The sequence below is a fragment of the Eretmochelys imbricata genome, chromosome 23, assembly GCF_965152235.1.
Source record: "Eretmochelys imbricata isolate rEreImb1 chromosome 23, rEreImb1.hap1, whole genome shotgun sequence".
Taxonomy (NCBI): Eukaryota; Metazoa; Chordata; order Testudines; family Cheloniidae; genus Eretmochelys; species Eretmochelys imbricata.
This window is the reverse complement of record NC_135594.1, coordinates 14,192,691-14,218,813: the sequence shown is the minus strand read 5'-3', so window position 1 is coordinate 14,218,813 and position 26,123 is coordinate 14,192,691. Positions and strand designations below refer to the sequence as shown.

General features: G+C 57.6%; 1 protein-coding gene across 1 annotated transcript in view; it reads right to left on the bottom strand.

Annotated features, from left to right (window-relative positions):
- The window catches only part of LOC144279334 (alpha-1B-glycoprotein-like), a 937,253-nt gene that overhangs the window by 55,105 nt on the left and 856,025 nt on the right, over positions 1 to 26,123 (bottom strand). Inside the window, exons 8-9 of the mRNA XM_077840806.1 lie at positions 12,943 to 13,226; positions 10,892 to 10,995 (exon numbers count right to left, since the gene is read on the bottom strand). Of these exons, the coding sequence (XP_077696932.1) occupies positions 10,892 to 10,995; positions 12,943 to 13,226 (388 nt within the window). The remainder of the gene's footprint in view (positions 1 to 10,891; positions 10,996 to 12,942; positions 13,227 to 26,123) is intronic.

The following is a 26,123-nucleotide window of genomic DNA, read 5'->3' as shown; positions in this document are numbered from 1 at the left end:
TGAACTGTCAGGCTGGAGGGAAGTTACCAGTGGAGTTCGTCAGGGATCGGTTTTGGGACCAATCTAATTTAATCTTTTTATTACTGACCTCAGCACAAAAAGTGGGAGTGTGCTAATAAAGTTTGCGGATGACACAAAGCTGGGAGGTATTGCGAATTTAGAGAAGGACCGGGGTATCCTACAGGAGGATCTGGATGACCTTGTAAACTGGAGTAATAGGAATAGGATCAAATTTAATAGTGAGAAGTGTAAGGTCATGCATTTAGGGATTAATAACAAGAATTTTAGTTATAAGCTGGGGACGGATCAAATAGAAGTAACGGAGGAGGAGAAGGACCTCGGAGGACTGGTTGACCACCAGATGACTATGAGCCGCCAATGTGATATGGCCATGAAAAAAGCTAATGTGATCTTGGCATGCATCAGGCGAGGTATTTCCAGTAGAGATAAGGAGGTTTTAGTACCGTTATACAAGGCACTGGTGAGACCTCACCTGGAATACTGTGTGCAGTTCTGGTCTCCCATGTTCAAGAAGGATGAATTCAAACTGGAACAGGTACAGAGAAGGGCTACTAGGATGATCCGAGGAATGGAAAACCTGTCTTATGAAAGGAGACTCAAGGAGCTTGGCTTGTTTAGCCCAACCAAAAGAAAGTTGAGGGGAGATATGATTGCTCTCTATAAATATATCAGAGGGATAAATACCAGGGAGGGAGAGGAATTATTCAAGATCAGTACCAATGTGGACACAAGAACAAACGGATAAAACCTGGCCATCAGGAAGTTTAGACTTGAAATTAGACGAAGGCTTCTAACCATCAGAGGAGTGAAGTTCTGGAACAGCCTTCCAAGGGAAGCAGTGGGGGCAAAAGACCTATCTGGCTTCAAGATTAAACTCGATCAGTTTATGGAGGAGATGGTATGATGGGATAACCTGATTTTGGCAATTAATTGATCTTTAACTATTCATGGTAAATAGGCCCAATGGCCAGTGATGGGATGTTAGATGGGATGGGATCTGAGTTACTACAGAGAATTCTTTCCTGGGTGCCTGGCTGGTGAGTCTTGCCCACATGCTCAGGGTTCAGCTGATCGCCATATTTGGGGTTGGGAAGGAATTTTCCTCCAGGGCAGATTGGCAGAGGCCCTGGGGGTTTTTCGCCTTCCTCTGCAGCATGGGGCACGGGTCACTTGCTGGAGGTTTCTCTGCATCTTGAAGTCTTTAAACCATGATTTGAGGACTCCAATAGCTCAGACATAGGTGAGAGGTTTATTGCAGGAGTGGGTGGGTGAGATTCGGTGGCCTGCATTGTGCAGGAGGTCAGATGAGATGATCATAATGGTCCCTTCTGACCTTGATATCTATGAGTCTATGAACTAATGAGCATATCAGTTGAAGGAACGGCAGTACCAGACACACGAGAAGCCACCAAAGATGAACACATTGCATTCAAGAAGTTCATTCACAGAGTTGTGCAAAATTATAACAAGAAACCAAGAAGGATGTAGACGTAGTGCTTCACAAAAGGCTTGAGTAGCCAACGTTAATTTGTGTGATGATTTTAAACCATGAGTTAAATCTAATAAAATGATCATCAAACATTTTTCAGTTTTTACTATGGTGCCCTACAGCCCCCCTTCACCCTCAAGGTCTCATCCTTCATGGGCCCTCACTCGCCCACCTGTAAATTCGAACAACCCCCTTCTTCCCCCTCCCCCATTTCAATTCCTGGGGAAAATACTGGTTTCCTGTATGCCTTGGGGGTCAGTTCAAACTTCAGCAGCAAAGCCTGTTTGAACAGGGCATAGTCCCCCTGTCTCAATACCATCCATCTGGCTGAACACCTCGATGGCCTTGGGCCCCAGCAGGGGGGTCAGACAGCGAAGCCTGTCTGCGGGGTCAACCTGGTTCAGATCACAAGCCTTCTCAAAGGCTGTGAAGTAGGCATCAATCCCCCCCACCCCCTCCTTAAACTGGGGCAGCAGTTTGGTGTCTAGATTCCCCACAACACTGGCGTCTCAGGGCCCTTCCCCACTTACGCCCCCGGCAGGCCCTCTTGGCCCGCCGCTCCGCCAGCTCCAACTCCTGCTTCCGCTGTTCCGCACGGTCCGCCAGCCTCCGCTCCTTCAGCTCCATCTCCTTCGCGTTCAGCTCCAGCTCCAGTCTCCGCAGTTCCTCCAGGGAGAAACCTGACTGGGGTCCCCCTGCACTGACTGGGGAGTCGGGTCTGATAGACTCCCGGCTGCTACACGGACTGCCCCCACGGCTACTGCCCGGCTCTCTGGGCACCCCGCCCTCCGGGGTCTGGAGCCTGTTCCTCAGACTGGTCATTCCCTACAAGCTGAGCAATCAGCTGCTCCTGAGTGAGCCTCCCAATGCTCAGCCCTCTCTCCCTGCAGAGACGTGCCAGGTCCCTCTTATGGAGCTGGTTCTAGGCCATTTCCACGCTGGTTCCTTTCAATTCCCTCATTTTATCGCTGGCAGCCACTCCCTGCAAAACGCCTGTGCTCGCAGACAACCGTCTACCGTCTGCATCCACCAACCATCCTCTGCTACCACCTTCTCACGGACTCCCAGGTCTTGCCCACTCTTGGCCGCGCGGTCCCTGGGGGGAACCCCCTTCAGTGTGACAGCCCTTCTCGGGGGTCCACTCTCTCTCGGAGTTAAGCCCCTCCGTCTCCTCGAACTGCACCTCTCTGAGCCTTAGCACGCCTGTCTCTCACTGTAGGCTCCCTCAAGGAGTCCATTCACATTCGACCCCTGGGGTCTCCACTCCCAGAGGGAATAATGCCACCCTGTTCTCTAGACTGGAGTGACTCTCAGCCTGCTTAAAATAGGAGGGTTTATTGACAGGTTTCAGAGTAGCAGCCATGTTAGTCTGTATTTGCAAAAAGAAAAGGAGTATTTGTGGCACCTTAGAGACTAAACAATTTATTTGAGCATAAGCTTTCGTGAGCTACAGCTCACTTCATCGGATGTCTGTACTCTGCACAGGAAACTCTCCAGGCCTCAGGCATGGCCTCCATCAGCACAGCACATCCCAGTCTCCCCTGCATCCAGGTGGGCTCTGTCTGCTCTCTCTGTCCAGTCCTGAGCCCCCCTGCTTCCCAACTGGGCATCTGATCTCACTGACCCCAAGCCCCCGCTCTGTCCATTGTCTTCTCTCCAGGTAAACAGGGTCGTCTGGGCCTCCTCTCCTCTCTTCCATCCTCTGGCTGGAACCAGCTGGTCAGGTCACTGGGGTCCTCTCTTCAGAGCCCATTGTCCTCCCACTGGCCAGAACCAGCTGTGACGCCCGAGCTGGGCCTCCCTGTCACCAGGTCTCCAGTCGCTGGGGTCTCCATTCTCCAGGCCATTGGCTGCAGTCCCAAGTTCTGTCGCTGGTCCCCTGTAACAACAAACTCCCTCTCCCATCACCTCATTAAACCAGTAACACCCAGGGAAACTGAGTCCCACCCCCTCTGCATGCAAACCATTGGAAAAACCAAGGAAAAACCAGGAAACCCCCCCCACACACACACACACCTTGTCACAGATGGTGATGGCTCCCCCTGGGGCGATCACCCCGCTGGGGCTGACAGAAATGGAGGGTCCGGGCGCAGGAAGCTCTGCGTTCACACACAAACAGGAGTGAGATGGGGAGACACAAACCCCTCCCCATGTGTCTGTAACCTGCCCTTAGCTGCCAGCCCCAGGGACAGCGCCAGGGCTAACAGACACCTCACTGCATCCACAGACTGGTACTCCTGGGGCAATTCTGCGCATCTACAGATGCGCTAGGGTTGCCAGTTTTGGTTGGCTGTGTTCCTGGAGTTTTCATCACATGACATAATCTTTAATGAAAGATTAATCTATAATTCTGGGAAACTACAGGCCAAGCCTGGAGGTCTGGCGACCCTAGGACGCGCAGGATTCATCCGTCCTGCATCATTTTGTTTTTTCCCCACATAAAATACAGTCTGCCCCAGACGTGCTGCAGTTCCGCCCTTTGCCCACCAGAGGCCTCTGTGGCACCACAACGACCAGAAGCATGAACACAGCCCGCTGTTCTGGCGCCACAGCGGCCCCTGGTGGGCAGAGGCGGAACTGCAGCACTTCTGGGGCAGAATGTATTTTCTGTGGGGAAAAATATTCTCTGCCTGCCCAGGGCTGCAGAACCCCCCAGGAGGAGAAGTTCATCACAGCACCTGCCAGCAGAGCCAGGTTAGGGCAGAGAGGGGCACCCAGGGCTGATGGGGGGGGTCACAGACTGGGGCTCAGGAGCTAGTGGGGTGACAGCGTTGAGTCTGGGGATGGGGGAGGGGGCAGCAGGGACACATGGGGACGGGGGTTGCGGGGACAGGGGCTGATGTGCCTGACTGAATGGGAAAGGCTTGAGGCCAGCCAGGGTCCACATGTGGGAGGCTTCCCAGATCCCTAATAATCCTCTCCTGCCAAAAAATCCCAAACGTTCTCCCACCCACACCCAACACCTTCCAGGTTCATTCCTAGGCTCCTTTCCTCTCCCTCAGCTCCTCCATTACCCCTGACTCCCCCAAGCCTTTGCACGGCTTCTGACAGGTGCAGGAAATACAGTTCTGTCATGTGATTTAAATGAATTACTCAAAGTTCTGTGTTAATATACGGAGACGGGTTCGGTCACAGAAACCCCCTTGGGACTGTCTGTCACCTGACGTGCTGAAATTACCACTGAGCCCGTTTTCCCTGCCAGCTTGGGACTCCAGAACCCTGCCTTGTTGAGCCAGACACGCTATGTCTGCTGCAAACACAGACCCAGCTCTGGTCCATGCCCCCCCAGCTGCAGACTTTAACCAAAAACTGCTCAGCAGGTCACCTATCTCCAGCACCCAGACACCCAGCTCCCAATGGGATCCAAACCCCAAATAAATCCATTTTACTCTGTATAAAACTTATACAGGGTAAACTCATAAATTGCCCACCATCTATAACACTGAGAGAGAGATATGCACAGCTGTTTGCTCCCCCAGGTATTAATCACTTACTCTGGGCTCATTAATAAACAAAAGTAATTTTATTAAGTATAAAATGTAGGATTTAAGTGCTTTCAAGTAATAACAGACAGAACAAAGTAAGTTACCAAGCAAAATAAAACAAAACACTCAAGTCAAAGCCTAATTCATTAAGAAACTGATTACAGGTAAATCTCACCCTCAGAGATGTTCCAATAAGCTTCTTTCACAGACTAGACTCCTTCCTAGTCTGGGCCGAATCCTTTCCTCTGATACAGTCCTTGTTATTTCCAGCTCATGTGGTAACTAGGGGATTTCTCATGACTGCAGCCCCTTTTGTTCTGTTCCACCCCCTTTTATACCTTTGGCCCAAGGCAGGAATCTTTTGTCTCCCTGGTCCCCACCCCTCCTTCTAAATGGAAAACCACCAGGTTTAAGATAGGTTTCAGAGTAACAGCCGTGTTAGTCTGTATTCGCAAAAAGAAAAGGAGTACTTGTGGCACCTTAGAGACTAACCAATTTATTTGAGCATGAGCTTTCGTGAGCTACAGCTCAAAGTGAGCTGTAGCTCACGAAAGCTCATGCTCAAATAAATTGGTTAGTCTCTAAGGTGCCACAAGTACTCCTTTTCTTTTTTCAGGTTTAAGATGGATTCCAGTACCAGGGGATATGGTCACATGTCCTGTGAGACCCCAAGCCTCCATTCTTCCTGGCCTGACTCATGAGAAGGCAGGAAGGCTTGCAAGTAAACAGAGCCATTCACAACCAATTGTCCTAAGTTAATGGGAGCCATCAAGATTCTAAACCACCATTAACGGCCCACACTTTGCATAATTACAACAGGATTTCGGAGTTACACTTCATATTTCTAGTTTGAGATACAAGAATGATACATATGTACAAATCGGATGACCACACTCAGTAGATTATAAGTTTTGTAATGATACCTTACAAGAGACCTTTTTCATGAAGCATATTCCAGTTACATCATATTCACACTTATGAGCATATTTCCACATAAAACATGGAGTGCAACGTCACAGACCCAGCAAGGGGAAGCGCACGGTGGGAACAGGGATGCTGAATGCTCCGAGGTCAGACCAGGAAGGCCGTAGCCGAGGAAGCTTTTAGCCCTGGACAGCGTGCCCTGAGGGGAGTCGCGCCACCCCAGAGTCCTGGCTGGCTGCATAAAGAGCAGTTCCAGAACATCAGACCTGTGACTCTGTCACAACTGGTGGCAGCGGTGTGATCAACTGCAGCCTTGGATGGAGCATCCTGCAGTAGGTGACTGGGTAGTGGTAGAATGAAGGGGGGTTGGCCACACCCTACCCCAGAGGGGTCCTCTCTGCCTCCCGGTGCTGAGCCCCCCCAGCCCCCCACCCGTGGGGCTGGGTGGGGCAGCACCCCCTGGAGGGAGGGCTACGGGGGTGGGGGCTATAAGCTGAGCCCAGTCTCTGGGGGGAGGGAATCACTCTGTCACCCTCTGGTGGCCAACGCTCCCTGCCCCGTCGCGGCGATGACTCCCCCTGGGTTCACACTATGGGGGTGGGGGGGCGCCCCTGCACCCTGGGGGCTCTGTCTGTGGGCTCCCTGGCTCACATGGACGGCAGCGTACAGGACGGGCTCGGGGGCAGGGGCCGGGCCCCCTCGTTTGGCCTGCAGTCCCTGGTGGTCCAGCTCGGCGTAGGTGAGTCCCTCGGCTTCGGGGTCGGGCTCCTGGGGCTGGGAGGGGAGAGAGACATAGCTGTGTGTGCGTGTGTGTGCCAACACCGACCCACACACACCAGACAGCTCTGACCCCAGTCACCAGGGGGCAGCAATGTCCCCCACAGCCCCCTTTCCCCCTAGGAACAGATGCTCTGACACGCTCTCTCCTGTCCAGCAGGGGGCTCCCGAGAGCTGCTCTTCCCCCACAGCCCCACCAGGGAATCCAGCAACACCATCCACCCACCCACTCCAGCCCACAGAGCCCCATGGGGCAAAGATCCGGGAAATTCCCCCCACACACACCCGGCACCTGCCCCCCATGGAATTCCACTGACCCTCTGCAAACCTCAGACAAATGCAAACGTTTGAAGGATGGTTTGAGGGGGTCAAGGTGAGTTTGGGGGGTGCAGGGTCAGGCTCTTATTCTCTGTGTTCTGGATCCCCCGCCCCCCTTTGGGGGAGCCCTGTTGCTGATCCCCAGCTCCGGTGTCTGCCCTGAGGGGGTACAGGGGGGCCAGGTAGAGTCTTGGGGGCTGGTGTCAGAACATGGCTCTGGTGGGTCTGTGCAGGGCTGGATGGCAGGGGGGTGGGGGAGACTGGATGGTGCATTGGTGCTGGGGTGGGGGTCAAGGAGTGGGGGGCACTTACCAGGACATCCAGCTGCTTCCCTTCGCCCACGAGGGCGTCTGTGGAATAGAGACACACCCCGGGTGAGGGGCTGGGTCCAGATCAGAGCCCTGGGCCCAGCCCCCATCTGAGGCCTTCGCAGACTGGCACTGGGGTGGGGCAGGGTCACTAGCTTCATGGTGCAGAGGGGTAAACTGAGGCACAGAGCGGGGCAAGGGTGCCCCCAAAGACACTCAGTGAGTCAGTGCTGCACCCCACATCAGCATGCCACCCCCAAAGGACACAGTCCCTGCCTGGGGACACCCACCCCTCCCCCCTGCTCCATGGCTGCCCCCTCATGTGTGACTTACAGACCGTGGCTGCAGCTTCGGACTCCCTATGGGGAGAAAGAGAGAGAAAGATAGTAACAGAACCCAGGAGTCCTGGCTCCTAGCCCCCCCTGTTGTAACCACTAGACACCACTCCCCATCCCAAGCCAGGGAGAGAACGCAGGAGTCCTGGCTCCTAGCCCCCCCGTGTTGTAACCACTAGACACTACTCCCCATCCTGAGCCAGGGAGAGAACCCAGGAGTCCTGCGTTCTGGGGTAGGTAGATTGGGGGTGGGGAGCGGAGCTGGGGTCTCACCTGCTCTGTCTTGGGTCTGGTCCTTTCCCTGCAGAGACACGAAGCAGAATTGTCCGTGATTCAACCCTGATCCCCATGTACCAGCCCTGCCCCCCAGCCCTATAGAGCAGCCGGGACGGGGGGCCCAGGACAGAATCCCCCCCACTGCTCTGCCAGGGGGAGCCCCACCCCTTCCAGCTGCTGAACCTGGATACCCTAGAGACAGGTCCCTGCCCCCTGCAGCACAGCGCCCCCTAGTGCCCCCATTGCCCTTCTTACTGCAGCACAGCGCCCCCTAGTGCTGCCCAGGGGCTTTGGGGCCAGCTCTCTCTGCCAAGGGAGAGCGCCCCCTGCTGGGCCCCTGCCCCACCCCCTGGGTTTCCTTCCCTGTCTCCCATCCAAGCCGTGACCCCTTCCGAGCCCGGCTTAGCAGCGGGTTTAACCCTTCCCTCGCTGGGCGGGGCACTCACTTCCTTGGGTGCTTCTGTAGCAGAGGAAGGCCAGGAGGAGAAGGAGGAGGCCGGCGGCCGCCGCGCTCACCCCGGCCACGATGGGGCGGGTCAGATCCGGTGCGCTTGGTTCTGATCCACCTGGGAAGCAGCACCAGGCCGTGAGCGCCATGAGAGGCTGGTTCGTTACCTGCTGCCCCAGAGTCTTCCCCTCTAGGACCCAGGGACCCACAGCAGAATATTCTGTGGGGCTAATGGGGGGAGGGGCAGGAGCAGAGGGGATTCTGGGTAATAGTGGTCAGGGGGTTCCCTCCCAAAGGCAGAGGGCTGTACTGGGGTGGGGGCAGGGTGTGTGTGGGGGGTCTACCTCAGGCCCCATGCTTGTGAAGCCAGCTGGGCCCGGATCCTGCAGCACCCGCCCCCCTGCCCTCGGGTCCTGCCCCTGTCCTGGGAATTTCTCAGCAGCTTCAGCTCACTTCTACGCAGAAACCATAGGGGTGGGCAGATGGCAGTGGGAGGGGACTTCTGGCTGGGGAGGGCGCTTTGAGATCATTGGGAGAACCATGCCCTGGTGAAGCGATCAGCAGCCGAAGAGGTAATGGTGCTGTCATTGTGACAGCCATCATTAGGTTCCAGAGTCAACGATGTGTCACTCTGAATTGGTGGGTTCAAGTGTTAGCACAATGTCTATCTGGATTGATAGGTTCCAGGGTTAATGCCCCACTGGGCAGCACCCCACCGAAGGCGGAGCTCTGCTTCTGAGCCATTCCCCTGGGTAGTCTGCAGACTCAGGCCGACAGACGGGATACAAGGGATCATTATCCCTGGGTCTCCTTCCTTGGCCCTGTTCTCCCAGTGGGATATGCACTGAGCGGTGCCCTACAGGGGTGGTTTTGTTGTGCCGATGGGCAGCACGACATCCCGGTCTGTGGGGCCCCAGGGTGGGACTGTGCATTGGGGAGAAGCTCTCCCGGGCCCTGCCCCTGCCAAGCCAATCTGGCATCTGTCCAATGATACCCCCCCACATAAGAAATGTGTCCCATGGGAGGTTTCAGATGGGGCATTCGCTGTAGGGATCTACCCCCATCCCACCCAGCCAGCCCTTTGTGGCTCCCCCCGGAGGCGGCTCCTTAGGGTGCACAAAGCTGTTTCGTGGGGGGGTTGATGGTCATTTTCTGCCCCCAACTTGGCCCCGTGCTGCCTGGGCAGGTGGGAGCTGGCACCGTTCCCAGCTGAGTCGGGTCGGTTCCCCCTGCGGGAATAGAACCAGCGTCTGTCAGGGGCAGGGCAATGTGGGGGGTGGCCGGTTCAGCACCCCTGGGGATCCCAGAATGGGGAAGATCAGCCCAGCAAGACCTTGAGCGCAGATACAGGCCCTGCCTGGCTCCACGGAAACTGGAACCAAAATCATTACTGACTTGTATTAATTACCAGGAGCCCCTGTCATGGGCCAGCTCCCCCGTGTGCTCGGAGCTGTTCGGACACACAACACAGAGACGGTCCTTGCCCAAGTCAGGTGCCATTCATACCTGGAGTCACTGCAGAACAGGTCTGGGTTTGGCTGTGCCTATTTCAGAGGAGGAATGTCCCTGTATCTACAGAGCTAAAGGGGATCTTCCCTGCCCAACAGGGCTGTATCAAACCAGGGGGCGCGAGTTCCAACAGCCCAGACTCGCTCTGAGATCATTAGTGGGGGTTGGGAACCACACGGGATTCGTCATTTTGGGTCCCGTTTTCATGTAGACAAGGTCTTAGTCCATCTTTCTATCCCTCACCAGACGTGCTCCCATCTCTCCATCACCCTACATTCCCAAGGACCCATATTCTCACTGATCTGTGGCCGGCTGTCCCCATGAATGTGTCCATCACCCTCTGTATAGAAGAATTGAACCCATCAGTTCTGTCTGCAGGGACCATCCCCCTCCAAACGGCCCGAATGGCCCTGTGGGTGTCTGAGCTGGGAGCCCTCTTCCCTGGGGGATGAATTGTTCCATTTCTCCGGCTCACCTTCTCCCGCCGGCTCCGTCATGGGAGGATCAGGCTGCTGGGTCCCAGCTTGGTTGGTTCCCTCTGTGGGATGAAAAAGAGCATCGGCTAGGACGCGGAAGGGAGGGAACCGAGCACCCAGCCATTGGCCCTGAAACTCCAGCGGCTGCTGCTGTCCCCTGGCCGGGGAACCCCCCCAGTGACTCCATCCCCACTATGTGCCCCCATCTGGGCATCTCCTCTGCTGGGCCCAGGGCTCAGGTCAGAGCCTGGCTCTGAGTGTCCCATTGGGGCCAAGACCCCCTGAGGGCCCAGCTGGGTGTGGGGCTGGGAGCAGGAAAACTGAGCTGGGCCCCTCACCTGCTACCACCAGCTCCATGGGGTCGCTGGGCTCCGACCAGACGGGCGGGCCCCACTTGGTGCTATATTGGCAGCTGTAGCTCCCTGCATCTCTCCGGCTTACATTGTGGATGGGAAATTCAACCAAGTCCCCCGTGGAATCTGTCGCGTGCCGTGCGTCCGGGTCTCCAGATTTACTCAGAAAGACCCTCGCTCCCCGACACCGACACTCACACCGGACGGTCACAGCTCCCCCCAGGGTAACCCCCTCACTGGGGTGCAGGGAGATGTTGGGTTTGGGGTAGCTGGGCTCTGCAGGCAGGAGGAGACAGGCCGTGAGACACAGACCCCGGCACGGTCACTGCACCCCGTCCCCACAGCCCGGCCCCAGTGATGGGGGAGAGACTCTCCTGGATGTTTTTCCCCCAAATCCAAGACCGAGAGAGCTGGGCTAGTGACACAAGAGCCCCGGGGGCCCCCCACCCCTCAGCAGGGCAATGGCGCGGCTCCATCTGCCAGGAGCCCATGGAGGGGTGGCTAGGGCAGGGCAAGGAGGGGCTGAGGCGACCTAGAGGCCAATTGCGTTTTATCTCCATCAGCTGCGGAAGGAGAAATCAGTTCAGTGGGGAATGATCACAAATCATAGAATCATAGAATATCAGGATTGGAAGGGACCTCAGGAGGTCATCTAGTCCAACCCCCTGCTCAAAGCAGGACCAATCCTCAATTTATGCCACAAATCCCTAAATGGCCCCCTCAAGGATTGAACTCACAACCCTGGGTTTAGCAGGCCAATGCTCAAACCACTGAGCTATCCCTCCCTCCAAATGAGTCAGAGTTCGCTGTGTCGGGTCCCACTGGGAACGATTGCTGAGCTCGCTTAACCAGGAGCCACCATTGGCTGACTTCAACCCACGTTATGGGCGACAATTTCCATTCGTGGAGCACCAGGATCTGGAGTTGGAACGTCCGAGGCATGAGGCCAGAACCCCCCGCGCTACGTTTCCTTCCTGTCGCTGCTCCTGAAGGTGCTGGGCGGACGTTTTGTCCGCACTATTGGCTTTACTTTCGCTACAGCTCACTTCCTCCTCTTTTCTTCAGCCCGTTTCTCTTTGCTCGCAGCTCATTTCCATGACATTTCATTTGTGCCTGGCTTCTCTTGTCATTTTCTAACGATTGCTTAGGTAACGTAGAGACTCGTTTCTTCGTGTTTCACAACCGGGTTCTTCCTTTAACTTTCCCCCTCCTGCCTCTGTCTTTCCTCTGTCTGCCTCCCCCTGTTCCTGCCGCCTCTGCCCCTGCTCAACGGGACTCTCTCCCTGCCAGCTCTCTGCCGGGCGCCCTTCGACGACACAGCTCGGCCACCGGGCCCCTTTCCACTGGCTCCCCGCTCGCTGGGTCCCTTCATTTCTGGTGCCGGTTGCTCTCTCGCTGGCTGCTGGTGTCTCTCTCCCGGCACTGGGCAGCCTCCCTCCAAACTCTACCAGCCCTTTCCCCCAGGAGCGCTGGGGGCGGGGGGAGGAGCCGCTGTCCCCCACTGTTTTCTTTCTCTCCCCACCACAAAAAAATCCCGCTCCAGGCTCGAGCTGCCCCCACCTCTGCTGCTGCCTGGGAATCCTTGGGGGTCTCCCCACAGCAGCTGTTTCCAGGCCGCTTCTGAGCAGCCACCGTGTGCAGCTCTCACTGCGCTTTAACCCGACAGCCCCCAGCCCAGGTGGGCATCACCCAGCCAGCCCTGGAACACAGTCACAGGCTGGGGGCGGGGCAGCCCCTGGGCCCCGACTCCTCTGTGCACCCCCGGGGCGGGAGCAGCCGGGGGAGCCTCCCCCTGGGAAAAGCCCCTGCTGTGCAGCTCCCCCTGGGGCAGGGATCCCCCCTCCCTCAGCCTTGAACCTCCAGCAGCTGCTGCTGCCCCTTGCTGGGGAACCCACCAGTGGTTCCGTCCCTGCCCCCGACCCAGGCGTCCCCTCTGCTGGGCCCAGGGCTCAGGGCAGAGCCTGGCTCTGAGCGTCCCATTGGCGCAGAGACCCCCTGGTCAGGGGCACGCACAGGAATAAAAATGTGGCTGCTTTTGGAGGGGCACTTTGTGTGCCCCCCGCAGCCAGAGGAGCTGGTTCTGCTCCCCCAAGGAGTTCTGTGCTCTGGCCCCACTGATTCGGGGGGGGCCCTGTGCCTGCTTCCCCCCTTCCACATGCCCCTGCCCCTAGGGTCTGGCTGGGTGTGCGGCTGGGAGCGGGGTCACTGAGCCGGGCCCCTCACCTGCTACCACCAGCTCCACGGGGTCGCTGGGCTGTGACCACATGGACTGGTACCATTTGCGTTGATAATAGCAGCTGTAGCTCCCTGCGTCTCTCCGGCTCACGTTGCGAATGGAAAACTCGGCCACATTCCCAGCCGGTTCCGTGTCCTGCTGCGTGTTCGGGTTTCCATCTTTGTACAGAAGGAACCTCACGTTCTGGAATGGAGCCCAACACTGGATGGTCACAGCTTCCCCCAGGGTGACCCCCCCGTTGGGGCTCAGGGAGATGGAGGGTTTGGGGTAGCTGAGCTCTGCAATGACAAAGAGAAAGGCCGTGAGACAGACCCCGGCACAGTCACTGCGCCCCGTCCTTGCTCCACAGTCCCAGAGATGGGGCCCCTGGGGGAAAACCCAGCCAGAGGAACCTCTCCGAGATCCCAGAGATTCCTGGGATCTGCAACTGAAACTGCCCGAGGACCTAAATCTAGAGCAAACCTCTGTACCCCTCTATCTATTTAATGGGGCCCTGCAGCCTGGGAGCCAGGACTCCAGGGAGGAGCCTGCCGGCCAGGCTGTAGGTGAGTTGAGCGAGCCGACCAGGGGCTGGTTCTCCCCACAGTGCTGGGTTGGGCTGCACCCCGCCAGGGGGATATGGAGGAGCAGCGGGGCTGGGGCGGGGGGGGTGAAGGGGCAAAGCAGGGAGAGGACAGCGAGAGCGGGAGCACGTCGAGGTCTGATGGGTGGGCAGCAGAGGTAACACGTAACCGGCCTCAGCCTGGCACCTGCCCACCCCCACCAGCCACCGCAGCTCGCGCCGGGCGGAAACAGGACAGGGGGGGCAGGGCCCTGCTGATCGAGAGCCGTCACGCCGTGGGGGCTGCACTGATGGACTGGCAGGGGAGCGGTCGGCCCCACACGCTCCATCTTCAGCCTGCCACCAGCCTTGCACACCCACCCCATCGTCGGCCACTGGACCCGCCACTCACCCTTGGTGGGCAGGCGGCTGGCGAGCAGGGATCTGGCCAGTACTGATGTGAGGGGGAGACAGAAAATACGGGACAATTTGCCTGTTTTTAAGAAAAACTTGGGACACCTGCAGGAGGGTTAAATACAGGACTGTCCCTTTAAAAACAGGAGGTCTGGTCACCCTAACCCCCCCCTCCCTGGTCAATCAGGGGTCACCCCTGACTACAGTGGGGGCAGGTTCTGATCTCAGCCCCCTGGGATAAACACAAGGAGGTTGAACTGATTTTGGGGGTGAAGGTTCAGGTCTCAGCTCCTCTTTTCCTCTCCCCCTTCCCCTCCCCGTCCTGAACACTAAAGTTTCCCCTGCCCCACAGATACTCACGACCGAACACCTTGCTCTGCCTGGCCAGCCAGCAGCCTGGAAAGGAGAGGGCCCGTTAGGGACCAGAAGCCAGAGTGACTCAGTTCCCCTCGCCCAATGGGCACAAGCCCTGGTCTCAGATTCCCCCCACCATGGGCACATGCCCTGGTCTCAGACTTGCGCCCCCCACTCCCTTCGGACACATGCCCTGGTCTCAGATACCCCCCAGCAACCCACATGGATACACGCCCTGGTTATCTCTGGTACTCACAGAGGTAGAGGATGATGGGAGCAGATGCCATGATGGGGTAGCAAGGGGCCCCTCAGCCCTGTCTCCAACACCCCAGTGCCCAGTTCCACCAAGCCCCAAATAAGAAACTCAGCTGGTGGCTCCAGCTACAGGAAGTTGACGATGTCTCGTCTCTTCCTGCGTCCATCACACGTTGTCTCTAATCTGCACGTGAAATCTACTGCGGTCAAAGTAAGCAGGGGGCTTTGCAAAACCCAGGAAACCCCGCCTGGCCAAGCATCATGCAGCTCCCAGCTTGTCTGTGTCTCTGTGGGGAGTGGGGACAGGTCACCCTCAACACACCCTGCAGCCTTGGGGAAGGTGCACCAGGCTGGGAGCCAGGAGAGCACGGGCTCTGGTCTTCAATCTGCCACTGACCACGACTGCCATGAAAATTCCATCCCCTTTTCATTCTGGGTTCAAGCCCAGCTGGTGACCCATGTAGGTAAAGTTTCTCCATCCCTTGGCAATAAAACATCGTATTGTTTTCACAGCCATGGTCCGTATCCCGGTTTCTGCACCCGGCCCTGTTGGCAGGGCCTTGCACCCCCAGTGCAGCCCCTTTCCCAGCTCACATCGCTGCGGGAAAGCGAGGAAGAGGGCCTGGGACGGATCAACTCTGAGCATCTGCCCCCCAGCTCCACACCATCTCGAGCAAGTGAGTGGCATGTGTCACGGAGTCCCTGGGCGATGCTCTGGAACTGCTCCCCATGAAGCCAGGCAGGACTCTGGGGTAGTCGCCTTTCTGTGAGCAGCCTGTCTGCAGGACACACAGCTCACACAGCTTCCACCTTCCTGGGTCTGACCTCAGAGCATTCAGCATCCTCTGCCCCTCCGTGCGCTTCCCCCCAGCGAGTCCGCTCAGGCTGGGCTCCTGGGGAAGCCAGAGGGTCCTGCACCCCAACTTCGCAGTCAGACGTGACTCTCAGCCAACCAGTAAAACAGAAGGTTTATTAGACGACAGGAACATGGTCTAACACAGAGCTTGCAGGTGCAGAGAACGGGACCCCTCAGCTGGGTCCATTTTGCGGGGCAGTGAGCCAGACAACCACGTCTGCACTTCACTCCATGTCCCAGCCAGCCCCAAACTGAAAACCCCTCCAGCCCCTCCTCCTCTGGGCTTTGTTCCTTTCCCCGGGCCAGGTGGTCACCTGATTCCTTTGTTCTCCAACCATTCAGCTCTCACCTTGCAGGGGGGGAAGGGCCCAGGCCATCAGTTGCCAGGAAACAGGGTGTCGGCCATTCTCTGTGTCCAGACTCCTGCACACACCTGCCCTCTAGGGCTCTGCAATGATCATACTCCCTTACTCCACCCCCTAGATACTTAAGAACTGCCTAGGGGAAACTGAGGCACCCCCACACTATTCAGAGGAAACATTAAGAACAGTCCCACTTCGTCACAGCATGTAGCATATCCCTGTTCTGCCTGGGGAGGAGCTGAAATGGGGGGAATCTCCTCCCGAGGAGACTAGATTTGCTAACACAGCCCCCTGCAGCCCTTCGCTCTGGGCCAGGGCAGCGCGTTTCCTGACGGGTTTTCTCCAGAGCCATCTCCAGTGCGGGGGAAATGTCCCAGCCATGGGGCTCCCAGCCTCCCCTTGTAGGAGACAGTTTCCAGGGCTGAGTCTCTGGGGGAGCCAGACCCTGCCAGATGCTGAACACCCAGAAACCCCAGTCATTGAAATCGGTGAGAACTGGGGGGACTCATGTGATTGGGACCTTGGGAACTTTAGCTGGGGGATCCCAGGACAAGCTCAGACTCCTTCCCAGGTTCTGTACTTTCTCTAGCCTGGCAGGGAGTGTGGCCTGGGGTGGAGCGGGGAGCTGCTGGTCCAAACTCACTGCAAACCCCACTGCTCTGAAAGGATGAGACTCCCCCGGTGTCCCAGCGCTTCAGTGTTGATGGGAACGTTGGGAGCAGCCTGTCCTGGGAGCTCCTGCCCGTGGGGTAGATTGCAGTCCCTGTGCCCCTGGGTGGGGCGTGCGGTGAGGGGGAGTTGTCCCAGCGGAGGGGAGATCGGGGGAGCAGGGAGGCCTGTTAGTGAGAGGCTGCCTTGACCCCAGACTCATGGCTGCTCCCCGCTGAGTCCCAGGGTGGAGAAGCTCGGGCAGATGCTGCAGACGGAGGCCGTGAAGGTGGCTCCAGGGCCCGTGGGAAGCCGCTGCCGGCTGCCCCAGGAGGAGAGCGGCCCCTCTGTCCCCGCTCGGGGGGACGCAGGCTCTGGCCTGGCCAAGAGGTGGAAGTGCCTGGTGGTCTGCAGGAGGAGACACCAGCTCCCAGAGCAGGCCCTGAGGCACCTTCTGGGCCAGCATGGAGGTGGCCCGGGGGCAGCTGTGCGGGAGGGACCCAGGACAGGGCGGGAGCTAGGCATGGCAGTTCTGGGGCTTCCTCTCCAGGAAGCAGAGGAGCCAGGAGCCCAGCCCCAGGGCCCAGCAGGGGCCGTCCCCCTGCCTGGCCACTGAAGAGCCCCCAGCCTGCCCAGAGCAGGAGATGGGCGGCCCCGGCTGCAGCACTAGCAGGAGCTCCCGAGGGGCCAGCAGCAGCCCCGCCGTGGAGCGTGAGCGCGCGGAGGCTGAAGGCTCCCCCATGGCAGGTGAGAGGAGACCCCGGGGAAGGGAGGAGGATGGGGGGGCTAGTAACACCCAGCGCGTGTTGGGTCACCAAGGCCGGAGCCACGGGAGCCCCACTGACACTCATAGACGCTTGCGGCGTCCAGCGGGCGTAGCTGGGCACTGCAAGACGGAGGTTCCTTGGGAGGTGTCTGGGGCCGGAGATATCGGCTGGCGTCCTTCGGTTGCACAGTCCAGGCAGCGGCTGCCCAAAGTGCTCGCTCCCGTGGCTGGGAGCAGCTCACACGCCAGAGGCTGAGTGGGAACAGCCCGGGAGTGGGGGTCTCACAGCGGGGCAGGGTGAGGCTGGGTCCCGGAGCCGAGGACTGGAGTGACCGAGCAGATCACCAGTCCGGACAACACCAGGGGAACGTCACAGGCTGGTTTGTGGTTCTGTGTTTGTTACAAATCTGGAGATTAACGGGATGCAAAATAACACAAGCAGCCGCATCGGCATGTCCCCTCCCCCTCTCAGGAAACAGGGTGTCGGCCATTCTCTGTGTCCAGATCCCTGCACACACCTGCCCTCTAGGGCTCTGCAACGATCATACACCCTTACCCCACCACCTAGATACTTAAGAACTGCCTAGGGGAAACTGAGGCACCCCCACAATATTCAGAGGAAACATTAAGAACAGTCCTGCTTTGTCACAGAGCCCACCTGGATGCAGGGGAGACTGGGATGTGCTGTGCTGAGGGAGGCCAGGCCTGAGGCCCAGAGAGTTTCCTGTGCTGGGTTCAGATGCTCAATAAACCCTCCTGTGTTAAGCTGGCTGAGAGTCGCTCCGGGCTAGAGATCAGGGGGGCATTATTCCCTCTGGGCGTGGGGGCCCAGGGGTCCAGAGCGCGTGGACTCCCTGCGGGGGCCCAGGGCAGAGATAGGCGTGCTAAGGCTCGGAGAGGTCCGGTTCCAGGAGGTGGAGGGGCCTAACTCCCGAGAGAAAGTGGACCCCCAAGAAGGGCTGTCGCACTGAAGGGGGACCTGAGAAACAGTGCAAATCCTGTGAGTCCATGACACCCCCCATGGGCACACGCCCTGGTCTCATATCCCATCCCTCCATGGGTACACACGCTGGTTGTCTCCGATACTCACCGAGGAGGAGGACGGTGAGAGCGGATGCCATGATGGGGGCAGTAGAGGGGCCCCTCAGTGCCGCCACCAAAGCCCTGGTGCCCAGCTCCCCCAAGCCCTGAATGGGGCACTGAGCCAGGGGCTGCAGCCACAGGAAGCCAGCGCTGGCTCATCTTTCCCTGAGGCCCTCACACCTTTGCTCTCTCATCTGCCGCAAAATCTACGTCAGTCAGAATAGCCAGAATCTACATCAGTCAGAGCGATGGGCTCCCTAGCCTGTATCCCTCTCCCTGCTTGCTTGGGGGTCTCCATGGTTAGAGCAAAGGGATCTGGGAGCCAGGACTCCTGGGTTCTCTCCCCGGCTCTGGGAAGGGAGTGGTGTCTCTCCTAGTCCCAGGACGGGGGACTGGCTGGCTCCAAGGAACGGGGCACAGGGCCTTTCCTGTCCGGGGGGCGCCAGCTCCCATCCGGCCCCAAGGCAGGGGGAGGAGAAGGCTCGACCATCTTTTCTCCAATTTGGGAGAAGGGATTAAGATCCTAGGCCCGTTCAGCCCTCGAGCTCTTTGCTAGCGAGCGGGTTGGTGTGGTAGCCCAGCCTCCGTGTAGATCAGCCCCTCAGTGTCCTGAATTGCCTCCCCCCGCCCCACCCACACCCACACCAAAAACCACAGGCCACTTTGCAGAAGCTAAAAGAACAGGAGGACTTGTGGCACCTTAGAGACTAACCCATTTATTTGAGCATGAGCTTTCGTGAGCTACAGTTGCATCCGATGAAGTGGGCTGTAGCTCACAAAAGCTCATGCTCAAATAAATCTGTTAGTCACTAAGGTGCCACAAGTCCTCCTTTCCTTTTTGCGAATACAGACGAAGAGGGCTGCTCCTCTGAAACTTTGCAGAAAGATGTCACCAATTGGCCATTGAGTCCTGGCGGAGTTGCAGCCGTCTCCTGCCACTAGATGGCGGTGCAGGCTGGCCAGGAATTCACCGGTTTGGGGACCATTGCTGAGAGCAGAGCTTAACATTTTCCCTGGGAGAAATCTTTACAAACTTCTAAATGCCTCTGAAATTTCATCTCCTAGGCAGGCGACCTACTGGGCAGCAAGAGCTCCCTTTGCCAGCCCCTGAGTGCTGCAAAAACCACAAATCCCCCCCCCACCACACACACACACACGATCAGTTCTGCTCTGTGACCATGAGACTGGGTTTGACAATACTGAGCATGGTTTATAAACTAAGGAGGGCGGCTTTAATCATTCTGAGCTCGCTTTCCAAACCATGCGCTTGGCTGCAAAATAAACCGGGAAGCTGCTTGAAAAGAAAACCTGAGACTCTGTCAAACAACAGCGAGGCAGGTTGAAACATCGCAAGATGGGCCTGGAACTCGTGGGTGCAGTTGCCAAACAAACCAACCAGAAGAGCGTGGTTTCAAAACAGTGCGAGTGGCTAAAAACCTCGCGAGAGCCTGGCTTAAAAATCACAAAAGTGGTTTCAAAATTTGTTTCAGAGCAGCAGCCGTGTTAGTCTGTATCCGCAAAAAGAACCGGAGGACTTGTGGCACCTTAGAGACGAACACATTGATTTGAGCATAAGCTTTCGTGAGCTGCAATGAAGCCGACGAAGTGAAGTGAGCTGTAGCTCACGAAAGCTGATGCTCAAATAAATTGGTTAGTCTCTAAGGTGCCACAAGTCCTCCTGTTCTTTTTTAGAAATTTGTGAGATTCTTTTCAAAATCGCAAGGACTTCAATAATCGCGGGACTGGGTTCAAAACTTGGGAGCCGAGTTTAAAATCCTTGAAAGTGGTTTTAAAATGGCAAGATGGGCTTGCAAGCGGTGAAGCTGGTTGAAAGTTCAGGAGATTGGCTTCCAAATGGGGGGAGTGTTTGAAAAACTGTGAAATTTTCTAAAAATATCACGAGACTTTATTTTAAAGCAGGGTCTTTTAATTTGCCTTCTCTTCGATTTTTTGATGTTGTCGATTTTGGTCTTGTGGGGCTGTTTTTTTCTTTTTATCCTCTGCATTTGCCAACTTCCCTACTCAACCACGAATGCTAGAAACTGCCTGTTTTTGCAAAGAAAATTGTCCCAAAGACCCTGTGGAGCAAGAGCTGGAAGCTTTAAGGGAAGCAGCAAAAATTGCAAGACTTGGAATAAAATCTCCCAGGCTTGGCAACGCTGCGAAAGCCACGGGTCAATGCCCCTGGGGGAAGCCATGCTGGGGAGGAGAGCGTACCCTTCGGCTCAGAGCTGGGCAGAGGGTTCACAGATTCCTGGATGCTCAGCCCAGATGGGACCACTTTGATCATCTAATGTGATCTCCTGTATAACACAGGCCAGAGAATTGCCCCGAAATAATTCCTAGCACAGATCTTTTAGAACAAATCCTACTTGAAACACTGTTGGTAATGGAGAATTCACCCTCACCCTTAATCAATTGTCTTCTCTGTTAAAAATGTACATGTTATTTCCAGTCTGGAGATTTGTCCAGCTGTTGGATCGTGTTAGCCCTTCCTCTGCTGGACTGAAAAGCCGGTTATTAAATATTTGTTCCCCACATAGGTACCGATAGACTGGGATCAAGTCACCCCAGGACTTTTTCTCTGTTCAGCTAAACAGCTGGAGCTCCTGGCATCTCTTGCTCTCAGGCAGGTTTTCTACCCCTTTAACTATCCGCGTGGCTCTTCTCTGACTGCTCGCCCATAGATTGACGTCCTTCTTGAATGGTGGGCACCAGAACGGGATACGGGATCCCAGCAGCGGTCACCCCAGGGCCAGATCCCAAGGGAAAATCACCTCTCTGCTCCTGCTTGAGATTTAGGAATCCCAGGATCGCATTGGCCCTTTTGGCCTGGAAGCTCCAGACCCGTTCAGGTGATTCTCCACCAGCACCCCTCGCAATATTTGTCAGAGGCCGGGGGGAGGGAAGGGGCACGGCTGTCCAGTTACTGCCTCAGCTGAGTAATTTGGGATGCCAAAACCCCATGCGGCAAACCAGAGTCGCTGGCCAAAGCGAGCCCCAGCTCGCAGACATGTAAATTCACACAGACACAGCAGATCTGAACCCAGCCACCAGGGGGCAGCAGACACACACACACACACGGCAGTTCTGAGCCCAGCCACCAGGTGGCACCAGGGACACACTGTGACAAAGCGGTAGTGTTTTTGCATGAATACTATGTGTGCCTCAGTTTCCCTGTGCGCTGCGTGTGTAACAAGGTGGTGGGAGAGGGTTTGTTGTTGCAGAGGACCAGGTGTGACCTCGCCTGGCAGCTGGAACCCCGGACAACGGCCTGGCGAAGGGGAACCCTAACAACCGGTGATCTGGTGACTAAGAGGCCCACCCCAGCTTGGCAATCAGCTGGTTCTGACCAGTGGGAGGACAATGAGCTGAGGAGAGAGGACCCCCGTGATCTGTTTGCCCAGAATGAAGACACAGGGCGGAGGAGGGGCTGTGGGAAGGTGATATGAGGGGGGGGTCGGGTGGAAGCAGCTCGCTCTGGGCTGGGGACAAAGAGCAGGCAGAGCCCCCCTGGACTGGGACAGACCCAGCTGGATGGTGCTGAGACTGGCCAGGCCCGAGGCCCCTGACAACTGCCTAGGCTGGGTTCAGCCGTACAATAAACCCTCCTGTTTTACGCCAGCTCAGAGTCCCTGCAGACTGGAGGTCGGGGGGCATGGCTCCCTCTGGGGGTGGCGGCCCCCAGGGGCCAGAGTGAGGGGATCCCCTGAGGGGGCTCACGCAGGGACCTAGGCGGGCTGGAGGCTCAGCCCCAGGAAGCGGCGGGGCCAGAGGGCCTAACCCCGGAGAGCGAGTGCGACCCTCGTGGGGGAGGGGGGGCTGTCACACTGAAGGGCGGTCTCCCAGGGGCCGTACAGAGCCCAGAGAGCCCGAGGCCTGAGGAGTCCATCACACACACACAGTGGAGGCAGTTCTGATCACAGCCACCGGGGGGCAGCAGGACACACATACAGAGTACAGCTGCAGTTCCCCTCCCCACCCCACAGACCCCCTGCAGGGCTGCCCCCTTGGCTAGAAGCTCCCCCCAAGCAGCTCTGAGCCGACTGCACGTGACTGCAGGTCACTGTGTGTTGTGGGCAGGATGCTCAAGCTGCTGCCCTGCAGACCTCACTCCTGTTTGAAGGGGAATGGGGCCTGGGGCCTTTCCCCTCTAGGGGGGGCCAGCTCCCATCCAGTCCCAGGGCGGGGACTGGCTGGCTCAGGGGGGCAGGGAATGGGGCCCGGGGCCTTTCCCCTCTAGGGGGCGCCAGCTCCCATCCGGCCCCAGGGCGGGGACTGGCTGGCTCAGGGGGGCAGGGAATGGGGCCTGGGGCCTTTCCCCTCTAGGGGGCACTGGCTCCCATCCGGCCCCAGGGCAGGGACTGGCTGGCTCCAGGGAGCGGGGACTGGGTCATGGGGCCTTTCCCCTCTAGGGGGCACCGGCTCCCATCCGGCCCTAGAGCAGAGACTGGCTGGCTCAGGGGGGCAGGAAATGGGGTGTGGGGCCTTTCCCCTCTAGGTGGCGCCAGCTCCCATCCAGCCCCAGGGTGATTAGACAGATAGATAGAGGGGGTGGCTGGGGATAGATAGGTAGAGGGGGTGTGGGGGGGTTGGATAGATTCCTCCCCTCCCCCTTTTACATGCAAATCAGCAGATGACTCTTCTATGTCCTTGACAGCCTCTATTCCTCCGTCCTTCCACTTCTGCATTCTCTCCTTCCCCTCCCCGCCCCCCCCCAACACACACACACTCCGCAGCACCTTGCGCCTTTGGCAGAAACCTCCTGAGCTCAGCGAAATGGAAATAAGCTGCCAACCCCTGCGCCAAGGGAAGGGGTTTAGTGGGGGAAATAGCCAGCCATGGGATGGCGGGGGGTGTGTGTGTTTGCATCCGCATTTGTGTGTAGATCTCTGTGCGTAGGTTTGTGTGTGTGCATGTTGGTGTGGGGGTGAGGGTGTTTATGGCTGTGGGGGGGTATGTGTGACGTTTGTGTAGACTAGTGTGTGGTGGACTGTGGGTGTGGGGCGTTTATGGCTCCATCGTGGACTTTAGGCGTGTGTGTGTGTTTGTCGAAGCCTATGTGTGCGGTGTGTTTATGGCTGTGTGGTGTGGCTGTTGTGTGTTTGTGTAGACCTCTCTGTGTGGTGTGTTTATGGCTGTGTTGTGTGGCTGTTGTGTGTTTGTGTAGATCTCTGTGTGTGGGGTGTTTATGGCTGTGTTTTGTGGCTGTTGTAGATATCTCTGTGTGGTATGTTTATGGCTCTGTTGTGTGTTTGCACAGACCTTTGCATGCTAGTTTGTGTATGCAGTGTGGGGTGTGTTTAGGACTGTGTTGTGTATGGGTGTGTCCCTATTTGAGGGGGTGGGTGGGTGTATTTGTATGAACCTGTGTGTACTGGTTTTATTTGTGGTATGTTTATGGCTGTGTTGTGGGTATGTGTGGTGTTGGGGTAGATCTGTGTGTGATGGATTGTGTTTGTGGTGTGGGTGTGTTTATGGCTGTGTTGTGTGTTTGTGTAGCTGTGTGTGTGTAGATCTGTTGGGGGAGGGTATATATGGCTGTGTTGCGTGTTTGTGTAGGTTTGTGGGGGGACGGTTGTTTACGACAGTGGTGTGTCTGTGTAGACCTGTTGGGGGGAGAGTATATGTGGCTGTGTTGTGTCATGGGTTTATGTAGATGGGGGGAGGAGGGGGTGTATATAGCTGTGTTTGTGTAGATGTGTGAGGGGAGGGTGTATATGCCTGTGGTGTGCGTTTGTGTAGATGTGGGGGGGAAGGTGTATATGGCTGTGCTGTGTAGATGCTTGTGTGGTGTGTAGATCTGTGGGTGGGAGGGTGTATATGTCTGTGGTGTGTGTTGTGTAGATGTTTGTGTAGGTTTGTAGGGGGCTTATGGCTGGTGTGTGTGTGTCTTTGTGCGGTCGTACAACCTGGCACAGTCTCGGTGTGTGCACCTGGGAAGTGGGGTGTGAAGATCCCTGTGCAGGCAGGTGTGGGTGTATTCAATGGGACCTACACACACACACACCCCACCCCATGCCCTGGGCGGGTGCAGGGCTGCAGTGGGCACACGGGGTGAGGGGGCTGCCCAGTGCAGGGCGCTGCAGGGGGTGCCCAGTGGGGGTGAGGGGTTGCCGGGGGGGGGGCACACAGGGCTGGCGGGGGGGGCGGGGCGCTGCAGGAATTGCGGTGGGGGTGACATCAGCCTGCACAGAGCCAGCGACTCTTGTTCTCATGCCAGGCCGTGCCCGCCACGTTGCAGAGCCCAGTTGGCAACGCCATGGCCGGGGGGGGGGGGCCCTCCCCCAGCCCTGCAGCACACATACCCTCTCAGAGAACCCAGGAGTCCTGGCTACCATCCCCCGCTTCTCAAACCACTAGGCCCCACTCCCTTCCCAGAGCCAGGGAGAGAACCCAGGAGTCTTGGCTTCCAGCCCCCGCCCCCCTAACCCTCTGCCCCCCCACCCCGGGAGTCAGGACTCCTGGGTTCCGTGCCCAGCTGGGGACGGGGCGGGGGGCCGGGCTGCGCGTTGCTGTCCGCACAGGAGTATCTGGGGCTGCCACCGAGACCCCTGTTTACAGCACAGGGTGTAACTGGAGAACGGCGCTGGCCCAGAATAACCCGGCCCGCGGCTCCGGGCCCCAGGGACGCACTGTCCTCACCGCGCCACACAGACCCGCCGCGCCCGCCGGTGCCGGCCTGGCCTACCCTGCGGCCCTCCTCACCCAACTCCCCCCTGAACCCCCAAACCTGCCCCAACTTCCCCCTCCCCCCAAACCTCCCCCCACTCACCCCTGCGGCCCCCAGACCTTCCCTCTCCCCCCAAACCTCCCCCCACTCACCCCTGGGGCCCCCAAACCTTCCACCTCCACCCACTCACCCCTGGGGACCCCAAGCTTCCCCCCCCCCAAAACCTCCCCCCACTCACCCCTGGGTCCCCCAAACCTTCCACCTCCACCCACTCACCCTTGGGGACCCCAACCTTCCCCCTGCCCCCTAACCTCACACCTGGGGCACCCAAGCTTCCCCCTCCCCCCAAACCTCCCCCCACTCATCCCTGGGGCCCCCAAACCTTCCCTCTCCCCCCGAACCTCCCCCCACTCACCCCTGCAGCCCCCAGACCTTCCTCTCCCCCCAAACCTCCACCCACTCACCCCTGGGGCCCCCAAACCTTCCCCTCAACTTCCCCCTCCCCCAAACCTCCCCCTATCTCACTCCTGAGCCTCCCAATCTCACCCCAGCCCCTGAACCTTTCTGCCCCCTGCCTCCCTCCCTCCTAAATTTAGCTCAGTTTCCTCTTCCTGAAACTTTCAACTTCAGCTTGAAACAATGTCCTGTCCAGATGGGAGCCAGTGCCCCCGAGAGGGGAGAGGTCTCGCGTCCCATTCTTCGCTCCGTCACCCCCCACACCCCAGCCAGCCAGTACCTGCCCTGGGGCCAGACGGGAGTCGGTGCCCCCTAGAGGGGAGACGCCCGGTGCCCCATTCCCCACCCCCCTGAGCCAGCCAGTCCCTGCCCTGCACCTCTCACGCCTTCCCTTCCCCAGTGAATCGCTATCTGTTCACGCTCACTTTTGCCCCGACCATGCCCGTGGGCCGCCTGCAGCATCAGGCAGCAGCCCGGGTCGAACTCCAAGGCTGGGTGAGCGGCTCACACTGCCCGACTGACTCGGGAGACTCAGGGAGCTTGGCTTGTTTAGCCTAACTAAAAGAAGGCTGAGGGGAGATATGATTGCTCTCTATAAATATATCAGAGGGATAAATACCAGAGAGGGAGAGGAATTATTTAAACTCAGTACCAATGTGGACACAAGAACAAATGGATATAAACTGGCCACTAGGAAATTTAGATTAGAAATTAGACGAAGGTTTCTAACCATCAGAGGAGTGAAGTTTTGGAATAGCCT